The 14,627-nt window shown below is 51.9% G+C and overlaps 1 protein-coding gene, 1 long non-coding RNA gene and 1 other non-coding gene across 3 annotated transcripts in view; 1 reads left to right on the top strand and 2 right to left on the bottom strand.

Annotated features, from left to right (window-relative positions):
• Window positions 1-4,369: 4,369 nt before the first annotated feature.
• TRNAI-GAU (transfer RNA isoleucine (anticodon GAU)) lies at window positions 4,370-4,441 on the bottom strand. Its single transcript has one exon. It is a non-coding gene; the product is annotated as a tRNA-Ile (tRNA).
• A 4,229-nt stretch (window positions 4,442-8,670) lies between these two features.
• The window catches only part of LOC132591023 (pleckstrin homology domain-containing family B member 1-like), a 36,342-nt gene continuing 30,385 nt past the window's right edge, over window positions 8,671-14,627 (bottom strand). The window contains exon 4 of the mRNA XM_060263901.1: window positions 8,671-8,791. Coding sequence (XP_060119884.1) covers window positions 8,685-8,791 — 107 coding nt within the window. The 3' untranslated portion in view covers window positions 8,671-8,684. The remainder of the gene's footprint in view (window positions 8,792-14,627) is intronic.
• The window catches only part of LOC132591024 (uncharacterized), a 226,366-nt gene continuing 222,194 nt past the window's right edge, over window positions 10,456-14,627 (top strand). The window contains exon 1 of the long non-coding RNA XR_009556799.1: window positions 10,456-10,625. This is a non-coding gene — a long non-coding RNA (uncharacterized LOC132591024). The remainder of the gene's footprint in view (window positions 10,626-14,627) is intronic.

Here is a 14,627-nt window from a genome sequence, read left to right as displayed (position 1 = left end):
GACCTGTCCTTTTACTCCATGACTCTCAAGCTTTCTAAGGAGCCTTTGATGAGGAACTTTATCAAAAGCTTTCTGGAAGTCAAGGTAAACAACATCTATCGGGTCTCCTTTGTCCACATGTTTGTTCACCCCCTCAAAGAAATGTAACAGGTTAGTGAGGCAAGATCTTCCCTTGCAGAACCCATGCTGAGTCTTCCTCAATAACCCGTGTTCATCAATGTGCCTACTCATTCTGTCCTTGATAATGGTTTCTACCAACTTCTTTGGTATTGAAGTCAGACTGCCAAGCAGATTCTCCACCGCTGAGCCACAACCTCTCTCCTTCTTAGCCACTATTGGCTCCCATCTTTTCAAGCGTAGTTTGCAAAGTTGAAGAAAGGAGGATCCATTCCAAACAGCGCATATTTCGAACCCTTGTGACTGCATTTTTACAAAGAAAACCGTCTGCCAGGCAAATTCTCTTTCCACCCACCCAGATGCCACCCTCACAAGCCCTGTGTGGAATTTATGAGCTAAACAGGCTCTTTAAGGTGATTGGCATTGCTGGCATGGAGGAGGTCCAAGCAAGGACTTCACACTTTCCACTGCTGGAGAGAGGAGAGAAGCCAAGCAGAAAAGCCAGCCCACGCTTTCATATCTGCGTGGGCTTGAGAGTCACAGAGACAGACTACTTTTCTTGAGAGCCAGTTTGGTGTAGTGGTGAAGTGTGTGGACTCTTATCTGGGAGAACCGGGTTTGATCCCCCCCTCCTCCACTTGCACCTGCTAGCATGGCCTTGGGTCAGCCAGAGCTCTCTTATCTGGGAGAACCAGGTTTGATTCCCCACTCCTCCACTTCCACCTGCTGGAATGGCCTCGGGTCAGCCATAGCTCTCTTATCTGGGAGAACCGGGTTTGATTCCCCACTCCTCCACTTGCAGCTACTGGAATGGCCTTGGGTAAGCTATAGCTCTCTTCTCTGGGAGAACCGGGTTTGATTCCCCACTCCTCCACTTGCAGCTGCTGTAATGGACTTGGGTCAGCCAGAGCTCTCTTATCTGGGAAAACCGGGTTGGATTCCCCACTCCTCCACTGGCAGCTGCTGGAATGGCCTTGGGTCACCCAGAGCTCTCTTATCTGGGAGAACCGAGTTTGATTCCCCCACTCCTCCACTTGCACCTGCTGGAATGGCCTTGGGTCAGCCAGAGCTCTCTTATCTGGGAGAACTGGGTTTGATTCCCCACTCCTCCACTTGCAGCTGCTGGAGTGGCCTTGGGTCAGCCAGAGCTCTCTTATCTGGGAGAACCGGGTTTGATTCCCCACTCCTCCACTTGCAGCTGTTGGAATGGTCTTGGGTCAGCCATAGCTCTCTTATCTGGGAGAACCGGGTTTGATTCCCCCACTCCTCCACTTGCACCTGCTGGAATGGCCTTGGGTCAGCCAGAGCTCTCTTATCTGGGAGAACCGGGTTTGATTCCCCACTCCTCCACTTGCAGCTGCTGGAGTGACCTTGGGTCAGCCAGAGCTCTCTTATCTGGGAGAACCGGGTTTGATTCCCCACTCCTCCACTTGCAGCTGCTGGAATGGCTTTGGGTCAGCCAGAGCTCTCTTATCTGGGAGAACCGGGTTTGATTCCCCCACTCCTCCACTTGCACCTGCTGGAATGGCCTTGGGTCAGCCAGAGCTCTCTTATCTGGGAGAACTGGGTTTGATTCCCCACTCCTCCACTTGCAGCTGTTGGAATGGCCTTGGGTCAGCCATAGCTCTCTTATCTGGGAGAACCGGGTTTGATTCCCCCACTCCTCCACTTGCACCTGCTGGAATGGCCTTGGGTCAGCCAGAGCTCTCTTATCTGGGAGAACCGGGTTTGATTCCCCACTCCTCCACTTGCAGCTGCTGGAGTGGCCTTGGGTCAGCCAGAGCTCTCTTATCTGGGAGAACCGGGTTTGATTCCCCACTCCTCCACTTGCAGCTGCTGGAATGGCTTTGGGTCAGCCAGAGCTCTCTTATCTGGGAGAACCGGGTTTGATTCCCCCACTCCTCCACTTGCACCTGCTGGAATGGCCTTGGGTTAGCCGTAGCTCTCGCAGGAGTTGTCCTTGAAAGGGCAGCTTCTGTGAGAGCCCTCTCAGCCTCACCCACCTCACAGGGTGTCTGTTGTGGGGGAGGAAGGGAAAGGAGATTGTGAGCCCCTCTGAGACTCTGTCCTTGAAAGGGCAGCTGCTGTGAAAGCTCTCTCAGCCCCACCCACCTCACAGGGTGTCTGTTGTGGGGGAGGAAGATAAAGGCGATTGTGAGCCACTCTGAGACTCTTCGGAGTGGAAGGCGGGCTATAAATCCAATATCTTCATCATCTTCTTCTGCAAGCTAATCCGAATCACCTTGATCTGGCACAGAAAGGCTGCCGCTGTTGACTAGCAAGAAGGTTGCCAGCTCTAGATGGGGAAATTCCTGGAGATTTGGGGGTGAGGCCTTGGTAGGGCTGCCAATCCCCAGGTGGGGGCAGGGGATCCCCCCGTTTGCAGGCCCTCCCCCCCCCCGCTTCAGGTCATCAGAAAGCGGGGTGGGGGAGGGAAATGCCTACTAGGCACTCCATTATTTGCTATGAAGACCAATTCCCATAGGGCAGGGGGGGCCAATGGTAGTTCTCCAGATGTTTTTTTGCCTACAAATCCATCAGCCCAGCCATTGGCCATGCTGGTTGGGGGCTGATGGGAGTTGTAGGCAAAAAAAAAACATCTGGAGAGCTACCGTTGGCCACCCCTGCCATAAGGAATAATGGAGAATAAATCCGTGGGTATCTGGGGCTGTGGGGGGGGGCTGTTTTTTAAGATAGATGCACCAAATTTTGAGCATAGCTTCCAGTGCCTCTCCTGAAAATACTTCCCAGGTTTCAAAACGTTTGGACCAGGGGGACCCATTGTATGAGCCCCAAAAATGTGCCCCTATCCTTCATTATTTCCTATGGAAGGAAGGCATTTTAAAAGGTGTGCCGTCCCTTTAAATGTGATGGCCAGAACTCCCTTTGGAGTTCAGTTATGCTTGTCACACCCTTGCTCCTGGCTCCACCCCCAATGTCTCCTGATTCCACCCCCCAAAGTCCCCAGATATACTAAATGCAGAATCAGCCTAGGGGTGGCCAAACTGTGGTCGGGGAACCGCACATGGCTCTTTCATACATATTGTGTGGCTCTTGAAGACCCCGCTACCCCGTCAGCTGGCTTGGAGGAGCCATCTATCTCAGGGCTTTTTTTGTAGCAGGAACTCCTTTGCATATTAAGCCACACACCCCTGATGTAGCCAGTCCTGGAGCTTACAGGAGGCCTTGTACTAAGAGCCCTGTAAGCTCTTGGAGGACTGGCTACATCAAAGAGGTGTGGCCTAATATGCATGTAGTTCCCGCTACAAAAAAAGCCCTGGTGGTTAGTCTCATAGGTACATATGAACATATGAAGCTGCTTTCTACTGAATCAGACCCTGGGTCCATCAAAGACAGTCTTGTCTCCTCAGACTAGCAGTGGCTCTCCAGGGTCTCAAGCTAAGCTTTTTCACACCTATTTGCCTGGACCCTTTTTAGTTGGAGATGCCGGGGATTGAACCTGGAACCTTCTGCTTACCAAGCAGATGCTCTACCACTAAGCCACAGCCCCATTCATGGCTCTCCAGGGTCTCAAGCTGAGGTTCTTCACGCCTACTTGCCTGGACCCTTTTTAGTTGGAGATTCCAGGGATTGAACCTGGGACCTTCTGCTTCCCAAGCAGATGCTCTACCACTGAGCCACAGCCCCATTCATGGCTCTCCAGGGTCTCAAGCTGAGGTTCTTCACGCCTACTTGCCTGGACCCTTTTTAGTTGGAGATGCCGGGGATTGAACCGGGGACCTTCTGCTTCCCAAGCAGATGCTCTACCATTGAGGCACAGCCCCACTCATGGCTCTCCAGGGTCTCAAGCTGAGGTTCTTCATGCCTACTTGCCTGGACCCTTTTTAGTTGGAGATGCTGGGGATTGAACCTGGGACCTTCTGCTTCCCAGGCAGATGCTCTACCACTGAGCCACAGCCCCATTCATGGCTCTCCAGGGTCTCAAGCTAAGCTTTTTCACACCTATTTGCCTGGACCCTTTTTAGTTGGTGATGCCGGGGATTGAACCTGGAACCTTCTGCTTGCCAAGCAGATGCTCTGCCACTGAGCCACAGCCCCATTCATGGCTCTCCAGGGTCTCCAGCTGAGGTTTTTTATGCCTACTTGCCTGGATCCCTTTTAGTTGGAGATGCCGGGGATTGAACCTGGGACATTCTGCTTATCAAGCAGATGCTCTACCACCGAGCCACAGCCCCATTCATGGCTCTCCAGCTGAGGTTCTTCACGCCTTCTTGCCTGGACCCTTTTTAGTTGGAAATGCCGGGGATTGAACCTGGAACCTTCTGCTTATCAAGCAGATGCTCTACCACTGAGCCACAGCCCCATTCATGGCTCTCCAGGGTCTCCAGCTGAGGTTATTTACGCCTACTTGCCTGGACCCTTTTTAGTTGGAGATGCCGGGGATTGAACCTGGGACCTTCTGCTTACCAAGGAGATGCTCTACCACTGAGCCACAGCCCCATTCATGGCTCTCCAGGGTCTCAAGCTGAGGTTCTTCACACCTACTTGCCTGGACCCTTTTGAGTTGGAGATGCTGGGGATTGAACCTGGAACCTTCTGCTTATCAAGCAGATGCTCTACCACTGAGCCACAGCCCCATTCATGGCTCTCCAGGGTCTCCAGCTGAGGTTATTCACGCCTTCTTGTCTGGACCCTTTTTAGTTGGAGATGCCGGGGATTGAACCTGGGACCTTCTGCTTACCAAGCAGATGCTCTACCACTGGACTTGAGTTCTGTTGCATTACAACAGAGACTAACTTGGCTTCCCTTTCACTATATCAAGGCAAACTCGGGGACAGCGATAGCCGTCTAGGTGCGTTTGCGATCTGGGGAAATCACCTGCCACGCTATCAAATATTTCCCTGCTTCTTCTCTGAGGCCGGAGCCAAAGTTGCTGCTACCAATTTCAGAAACAATCTCTGTTGTGAAAATCCCATTAAAAACTTCCCTCCGCTTATTAAGCGATAAGCCAAGCTCGGCAGTATCCTTTCCTGAAGCTGCTGTGGAAGTCAAGGAAACGATCTTGCACTCCATCGTAGGATCGGTTTTCACCTCCATAATGTATTTTCTTCCGGCTGTACAATATTCGGGTTTTGGTTCTCTAGATAGATTTTTATCTGGTGCGGGTTATTTTGGGATATTGAACGACTTCATCCTGTATGTGTTGCACGATTTGGGATGTTCATTTCACACTTTGGGGATGTTCTTTGAATGGTTTGGGCGAAGAAAAGATGCATGAGAAATAAAGAAAGCTCATACCGTGGAAATCTTATTGGTCTCTTAAAATGACCTCAAATAATTTGACCAGGGCTTTTTTTGTAGAAAAAGCCCAGCAGGAATGTATTTACATATTAAGTCACACCCCCTGAAATCACCATTGTTTTACACGGGGCTTTTTAAAGAAAATTCCCAGCCGTTACTCATTTGCATATTAGGCCACACACACCCTGATGCAGCCAATCCTCCAAGCGCTTACAGGGCTCTTAGAACAGGGCCTACTGTAAGCTCCAGGAGGATCGGCTCCATCAGGGGGTGTGGCCTAATATGCAAAGGCGCTTCTGCTAGAATTCCACCCCTGGGCCACACCTCCCTGATGTAGCCAATCCTCCTGGAGCTTACAGGGCTCTTAGAACAGGGCCTACTGTAAGCTCCAGGAGGATTGGCTCCATCAGGGGTGTGTGGCCTAATATGCAAAGGAGCTTCAGCTAGAATTCCACCCTGGGCCACACACCCCTGATGTAGCCAATCCTCCAAGAGCTTAAAGGGCTCTTAGAACAGGGCCTACTGTAAGCTCCAGGTGGATTGGCTGCATCAGGGGTGTGTGGCCTAATATGCAAAGGCGCTTCTGCTAGAATTCCACCCCTGTGCCACACACCCCTGATGTAGCCAATCCTCCTGGAGCTTACAGTAGGCCCTGTTAAGAAGAGTCCTGTAAGCTCCAAGAGGACTGGCTACATCAGGGGTGTGTGGCCCAGGGGTGGAATTCTAGCAGAAGCTCCTTTGCATATTAGGCCACACCTCCCTGATGTAGCCAATCCTCCTGGAGCTTACATAGGCCCTGTACTAAGAGCCCTGTAAGCTCTTGGAGGATTGGCTACATCAGGGGTGTGTGGCCTAATATGCAAAGGAGTTCCTGCTACCAAAAAAGAGCAGCAGCCCTGAGCTTTAGGGAGTCAAAGCTCCTTCCGTCTGATACCAAAGAATCCACGAAGATGGACAACGTTCTGCAGGGTGGGAGAGAAAGAGCCAAAAGCGGAAGCGAATGGAAGGACACACACCTTTGCCCCATAGTCCCCCCCACCCACGACAAACGTTAGAGCAAGCAGCTGCTCGTCGTAAGCACGCAATGCCCGGTGATGCGTCCGCTTCCCAGTGACGTGTCTGGCAACCACCGTGGAAGAGTTTTGTGGCTCCTTGGAAGGGGATTTGTCTAATAGGCTTCTACTTCGGAGCTTTGCTTCCCAGCAGCAGCTGTCAGAGCGAATGACCCCCAATTCAACTGAGCGTGGCGTCCTGGCCGCAACCTCCGTACCTTCGAGTCGCCTCTCATTACCCGTCTCAGGCCTCGGCCGAGGCAGCCAGGAAGTAAGCTGAGCTCTCAGGTCATGTTACAGTTGGAGCTACAACCCAGTTGGATGCCTGCAACCTTCTCTCCTGTCCTTTGTATCTGAAGAGAGCCAGTTTGGTGCAGTGGTTAAGTGTGTGGACTCTTATTTGGGAGAACTGGGTTTGATTCCCCACTCCTCCACCTGCAGCTGCTGGAATGGCCTTGGGTCAGCCACAGCTCTCTTATCTGGGAGAACCAGGTTTCATTCCCCTCTCCTCCTCTTGCACCTGCTGGAATGGCCTTGGTCAGCCACAGCTCTCTTATCTGGGAGAACCCGGTTTGATTCCCCACTCCTCCACTTGCAGCTGCTGGAATGGCCTTGGGTCAGCCACAGCTCTCTTATCTGGGAGAACCAGGTTTGATTCCCCCACTCCTCCACTTGCAGCTGCTGGAATGGCCCTGGGTCAGCCATGGCTCTCTTATCTGGGAGAACCGGGTTTGATTCCCCACTCCTCCACTTGCGGCTGCTGGAATGGCCTTGGGTCAGCCAGAGCTCTCTTATCAGGGAGAACTAGAACTATACCTGTGCATTTCTGCTAAAAAAAGCCCTGCTCAAAAAAAGCGATTGCAATAAAAAAGGCCAACGCCATGCTGGGAATTATTAGGAAGGGAATTGAAAACAAATCAGCCAGTATCATAATGCCCCTGTATAAATCGATGGTGCAGTCTCATTTGGAATACTGTGTGCAGTTCTGGTTGCCGCACCTCAAAAAGGATATTATAGCATTGGAGAAAGTCCAGAAAAGGGCAACTAGAATGATTAAAGGGCTGGAACACTTTCCCTAAGAAGAAAGGTTAAAACGCTTGGGGCTCTTTAGCTTGGAGAAACGTCGACTGCGGGGTGATATGATAGAGGTTTATAAGATTATGCATGGGATGGAGAAAGTAGAGAAAGAAGTCCTTTTTTCCCTTTCTCACAATACAAGAACTCATGGGCATTCAATGAAATTGCTGAGCAGTCGGGTCAGAAGGGATAAAAGAAAATCCTTCACTCAAAGGGTGATTAACATGTGAAATTTACTGCCATAGGAGGTGGTGGCGGCTACAAGCATAGCCAGCTTTAAGAGGGGATTGGATGAAAATATGGAGCAGAGGTCCATCAGTGGCTATTAGCCACAGTATATATATATTTGTGTGTGTGTGTGTATACCACCGTATGACATAGAGTGTTGGACCACTGTATGACATAGAGTGTTGGACTGGACGGGCCATTGCCTGATCCAACAGGGCTTCTCTTATGTTCTTATGAGACACAGAGTGTTGGACTGGATGGGCCATTGGCCTGATCCAATAGGGCTTCTCTTATGTTCTTATGTGACACAGAGTGTTGGACTGGATGGGCCATTGGCCTGATCCAACATGCTTCTCTGATGTTCTTATGTGACACAGAGTGTTGGACTGGATGGGCCATTGGCCTGATCCAACATGGCTTCTCTGATGTTCTTATGTGACACAGAGTGTTGGACCGGATGGGCCATTGGCCTGATCCAATAGGGCTTCTCTTATGTTCTTATGTGACACAGAGTGTTGGACTGGATGGGCCATTGGCCTGATCCAACATGGCTTCTCTGCTGTTCTTATGTGACACAGAGTGTTGGACTGGATGGGCCATTGGCCTGATCCAACATGGCTTCTCTGATGTTCTTATGTGACACAGAGTGTTGGACTGGATGGGCCATTGGCCTGATCCAATAGGGCTTCTCTGATGTTCTTATGTGACACAGAGTGTTGGACTGGATGGGCCATTGGCCTGATCCAACATGGCTTCTCTGATGTTCTTATGTGACACAGAGTGTTGGACTGGATGGGCCATTGGCCTGATCCAACATGGCTTCTCTGATGTTCTAATGTGACACAGAGTGTTGGACTGGATGGGCCATTGGCCTGATCCAACATGGCTTCTCTGATGTTCTTATGTTCCTACTCCAAGTTGCCCATCTCCTTCCCCATCACCCATGACTTACACAGCGTCATCCTCGCTCTCGGCACAGAGCATGGTTTTGGAGCCGTCTCTCTGCACTATGCACATCAAGCACTCGCGAGTCTTTCCTTCGGGAGGCTGAATATCTGGGGGACGAAACAGAGAGGGTCAAAGAGAGTGCTCAGAGCAAGATCCTGCAGCCAAGTGGCAGAGAACACAACCATTTAACGTGCTTTCCAAAAAGAGGGATTAGTCAGATTCATGAGGAGAGGTCTACCAGCCAGTAGAACAAAACCTCCATGTGTGGAGGCAGTCCACCTCTGAATACCAGTTATCAGTATTATCATGTGGCAGTGCATGTAGTATAGTCCGGAGAGCCTAAGATTGCCTGGCAGCCAGAAGTTCTAGTGCTTTTAGCATTATTCACCACTAGGTGGTGAGCTAGACTTGTTTTTAAGGCAAGAGATGGAAGCCTGAAGCCCCTCCTCCCTTCTCACAAGGCTCCCAAGCAATGTGGTTTGCAAGGTAACGCATCTCGGCTTGACTTCGCGAATGAAGATTTAAGAAAGGTGCAGTAGTCCACATCTGCTGCAGGCTCGCTGGTGGCTGACAAGACCAATGCGGGACAGGCAGGTCTGGCCACAGTGGCTGCAGGGAAAAGTCTGATTTGGGGAGGTAACGCACAAGATAATAAGATAATAATAGAGGTTTACGGGATAATGCATGGGATGGAGAAAGTAGAGAAAGAAGTACTTTTCTCCCTTTCTCACAATACAAGAACTCGTGGGCATTTGATGAAATTGCTGAGCAGACAGGTTAAAACGGATAAAAGGAAGTACTTCTTCACCCAAAGGGTGATTAACATGCGGAATTAACTGCCGCAGGAGGTGGTGGCGGCCACAAGCATGGCCACCCTCAAGAGGGGTTTAGATAAAAATATGGAGCACAGGTCCATTAGTGGCTATTAGCCACAGTGTGTGTGTATTTTTTGCCACTGTGTGACACAGAGTGTTGGACTGGATGGGCCATTGGCCTGATCTAACATGGCTTCTCTTATGTTCTTATGTGTCGTTGTGACCCCCTCCACCAGCCCAGCGACTCAGACTCATGGAAGAGCCCAAGATGTGGGCAAGTGTGACATGACAAAAGTGCCAGCAGATGATGTGCCAGAGGCCACAGTGCACCCTGGCCCCTGAGATAACCATCCTGCCTCCACTTAGCCTTGGACCTGGGCTCGTAACCTGCTGGGTACAGTTGTCAAGACCAGTCATTGTGGTGGAAGGGGAGAGTGGGGAGGAGCATCGCAATGTGCCTACATAAAATCGGAAGTGACGTAGGCATTTCAGGACATTGGGGACCAATGCTGTGGTTTTGCGGCAAACCTCTATGGCAGAATTCACTTCAAATTGTAGAGTTTTGCCCAAAACCCAGAGCGTTCCCCACCCCCTCGATATCCCTGTGTCGCTTCTGGTTTTCATAAGCATGTTGTGATGATTTCTGGATTCCTGCCGGTAAAAGGAGGTTATTTGGAGGAGAGAGAGCACTCAAAACTGGGAGATCCCCCCCATCCACAACGCGGGGGGGGGGGGTGTCTGGCAACCCTACTCCGTCCTGGGACTTGTCCCCTCTCAGCAGGAACAGCAGCGACAGAAGTCCCTGGGCCGAAGCAGCCCAAAGGAGGCAAAGCGCGGATGATACTTATTTGCAGGATCATGGCCACAGCCCTGCACAGCCAGAGGAGTTTCACACCTGCTAGCAGGTGAGTTTCCCAGCCTATTTAGGAGGAGACTTGAGGACACCTGCCTTGCTGGGTCTATGGGTCTGTTGGGTATTGCCCTGTATGGCAGCCTGCTGCTCTCTGTTCTAGCTGCTGGCACTTAAGGACCCTCCACAACCATGCTACCTAGACCTGAGGGCCCTGCTCCAGAGGCGACCTGCTGGCTGGCCTGGAGAAAGCAGGACACAATGGAACGCTTTAAGGTGAGTTCCCCTGCTTGGATGGAAAGCTTTAGGAATATATGCGGTGGAGAAATGCCATTTTAGGCCTGTATTTAATTAGAGGCAGGCTTGGGGCCTAGTCTTTTATTTATTCATTCATTTATTACATTAAACTTCTATCCCAGGGGAGCCCCCAAAGATCCCTGGGAAGCCCCAAGAAGGGTTCTTAGCGAGTCCAGAGGGAGGCTAGGAGGCCTAACCAGAGCCCAGAGAGGGACAGTGGTGGCAGCGAATACTGTGTGAGGGGGGATGATGCTCTGGATGGACCCTCACTGGTCTGATCCAACAGGGCTCTTCTGATGTTCTTCTCAGGGGAAGGCCTCAGCCTCTCTGCCCTGTTGTTGGCCCTCCAGAGGAACTGGTTGGCCACTGTGTGAGACAGGAGGGTGGACTAGATGGACCCTCACTGGTCTGATCCAACAGGGCTCTTCTGATGTTCTCCTCAGGGGAAGGCCTCAGCCTCTCTGCCCTGTTGTTGGCCCTCCAGAGGAACTGGTTGGCCACTGTGTGAGACAGGAGGCTGGACTAGATGGACCCTCACTGGTCTGATCCAACAGGGCTCTTCTGATGTTCTTCTCAGGGGAAGGCCTCGGCCTCTCTGCCCTGTTGTTGGCCCTTCAGAGGAACTGGTTGGCCACTGTGTGAGACAGGAGGCTGGACTAGATGGACCCTCACTGGTCTGATCCAACAGGGCTCTTCTGATGTTCTTCTCAGGGGAAGGCCTCGGCCTCTCGGCCCTGTTGTTGGCCCTCCAGAGGAACTGGCTGGCCACTGTGTGAGACAGGAGGCTGGACTAGATGGACCCTCACTGGTCTGATCCAACAGGGCTCTTCTGATGTTCTTCTCAGGGGAAGGCCTCGGCCTCTCGGCCCTGTTGTTGGCCCTCCAGAGGAACTGGCTGGCCACTGTGTGAGACAGGAGGCTGGACTAGATGGACCCTCACTGGTCTGATCCAACAGGGCTCTTCTGATGTTCTTCTCAGGGGAAGGCCTTGGCCTCTACGCCCTGTTGTTGGCCCTCCAGAGGAACTGGCTGGCCACTATGTGAGACAGGAGGCTGGACTAGATGGACCCTCACTGGTCTGATCCAACAGGGCTCTTCTGATGTTCTTCTCAGGGGAAGGCCTCGGCCTCTCGGCCCTGTTGTTGGCCCTCCAGAGGAACTGGCTGGCCACTGTGTGAGACAAAAGGCTGGACTAGATGGACCCTCCCTGGTCTGACCCAGCAGGGCTCTTCTGAGGTTCTTCTCAGGGGAAGGCCTCAGCCTCTCTGCCCTTCTGTTGGCCCTCCAGAGGAACTGAGTAGCCCCTGTGGGAGACAGGAGGCTGGACTAGATGGACCCTCCCTGGTCTGATCCAGCAGGGCTCTTCTGAGGTTCTTCTCAGGGGAAGGCCTCAGCCTCTCTGCCCTGCTGTTGGCCCTCCAGAGGAACTGACTAGCCCCTGTGGGAGACAGGAGGCTGGACTAGATGGACCCTCCCTGGTAGGCTTCCCAACCCTCCTGCCCTGCCAGGGGACCCCAGGATTTCCACCCTCTTCCCCCGCTCCCCAAAAAAACGGAAGCGGGGGGAGGGGGGAAACAGCGCTGGGGAGCGCAGCGAGCCGCCGCATCCCGGAGCGGGCAAGGCCACTGCCCCCTCCCGGCCCACCACAGCTGCTCCTCCGAGATGGGCCCAGGCGCAGGACAGGAGGAGGCGACTGGCAGCAGCGCCCGGGAAGGCGGCGGGCGGTAACAGCAGCAGGGGCCCTTGGCAATCCCACCTCGCTTCGGCTTGCCCAGCAGCGCCGATCCGGCGTCGAAGCCGAGCTGGGGCCACTCTTGCTCCGGCGGAGCGCTTCTTTGCACCGCGTGGAGGGCGCTGGGCAGCCGCTGGGACTCTCGGGTGGGTATTCCCGCCCTCTTTGCGCGGAGGGCGCAGCAGCAGCAGTCCAGGGGGGAGGGGGTTAAAGCGAAGCCCCCTTTCCTCCTCCTCTTCCTCCCCGGCTGGGTCTGGAAAAATGGTGGGAGAGGCGAGGGCGGGCGGGGGGCGAGTTTCCCTCCTCGCTCCGGGCGTGCTGAGCTGTGATCACACACAAGATATAATGCACTTTCCATCTACTTTCCAACTGGATTTTGCCAGTTGACACAGGGAAATCCAGTTGGAAGGTGTACTGGAAGTGGATTGAAAGAAAGTGCATTATTGAATGGGTCTGATCGCAGCCCTCGTTGGGAGACCAGTCCCGCAGAACTTTGCTTCTGTGGAAGCCTGTGCCGAGTAGATTCACCATCCAGTTTCGGTTGCCACAATTCCTCACACCTGAGAAACCCACTCTGCTAGGCTTCCCAATCCCCAGGTCCCAGTGGGGGATCCCCCGGTTTTACAGGCTTCCCCCCTCCCCCAGCCAGCTGGCTGGCGGGGGAAGCCCCTCCCCCACAGCCATTATGCACCTCCATGAACAATTCCCATAGGGAATGATCTGTGGGTATCGGGGGCTCTGGGGGGGCTGTTTTTTGAGGTAGAGGTGCCAAATTTTGAGTATAGCATCTAGTGCCTCTCCCCAAAATACCCCCCAAGTTTCAAAAGGATTGGACCAGGGGATCCAATTCTACAAGCCCCAAAAGAAAGTGCCCCTATCTTTCATTATTTTCTATGGAAGGAAGGCATTTTAAAAGGTGTGCTGTCCCTTTAAATGTGATGGCCAGAACTCCCTTTGGAGTTCAATTCTGCTTATCACACCCTTGCTCCTGGCTCTGCCCCCAAAGTCTCCTGGCTCCACCCCCAAAGTCCCCAGATATTTCTTGAATTGGACTTGGCAACCCTACACTCTGCTCTACACTGGCATACTTTTAGCCTGCAGCTAAAAGGAGAACATCAAGTTTTTAAAAGCCTGCTGCTCTTTCCATCTTCTTTGTGTCTCTCTTGCAGCCTCCAAAATAAGTTCCATTTCTTCACCCTCTGTCCCTTGGTATCTTCTCCACTCAATACTATTCCATGACAGTATTTTATCAGACTTTGCAGTCTGCCAGTCTGGCCATTTTATGAAGGGTGAGCCATTTTTGAAACCCCTTTCAGCATTCCCTCCCCCCCCCCCCATTTCTTTCCAGATTTCTGGTAAATTAAAATTGCACCCTGTCTGCATCATAATCTTCTGGACTGTATGTCCCCAAAGAGGAGGTGGAAGTATCAGTCACGGCCTCAGCCTGGTGTTCATTTTTAACTTCTTAATTCTGCTGTATATACGAGGCATCTGCTTAAGAATGTTCAACTTAACTTTTTCCACTAAGTTCACACTGTGATTTACAATTAAAAAACCAAGCTATAACAGCACAATAAATGAAGCACCAAGAAGCCACCCACTGTGAAGAATATAACCAAGAAACAGAAGAAGACCCCCCCCCCCTCAGTCAAAATATTTGCTAAACCTCCACAAAACAGGTAAGCGTAAAAGAGCAATTTGTAAAAACCTGGAGGGAAAATACACAGGCCTTAGTTTGGCCCCGAAATGAAATTTGACATAGTGCCTTGCCCATCAGCTGGTATATATATATTTTTCTTGGTGTTCCACCATTAGGGTTGCCAATCCCCAGGTGGGGGCAGGGGATCCCTCGGTTTGGAGGCCCTCCCCCCACTTCAGGGTCATCAGAAAGCGGGAAGAGGGAAATGGGAACTCTATTATTTCCTATGGAGATTTATTCCCATAGAAAATCATGGAGAATTGATCTGTGGATATCTGGGGCTCTGGGGAGGGGCTGTTTTTTTGGGGTAGAGGCACCAAATTTTCAGTATAGCATCTAGTGCCTCTCCCCAAAATACCTCGAAAGTTTCAAAAAGATTGGACCAGGGGGTCCAATTCTATGAGCCCCAAAAGAAGGTGCCCCTAGCCTTCATTATTTCCTAAGGAAGGAAGGAATTGAAAAGGTGTGCCGTCCCTTTAAATGTGATGGCCAGAACTCCCTTTGGAGTTCAATTATGCTTGTCACAGCCTTGATCTTGGCTCCACCCCTA

Source organism: Heteronotia binoei, unplaced genomic scaffold (assembly GCF_032191835.1).
Source record: "Heteronotia binoei isolate CCM8104 ecotype False Entrance Well unplaced genomic scaffold, APGP_CSIRO_Hbin_v1 ptg001312l, whole genome shotgun sequence".
Taxonomy (NCBI): Eukaryota; Metazoa; Chordata; class Lepidosauria; order Squamata; family Gekkonidae; genus Heteronotia; species Heteronotia binoei.
This window is presented reverse-complemented; position numbering and strand designations above follow the sequence as displayed.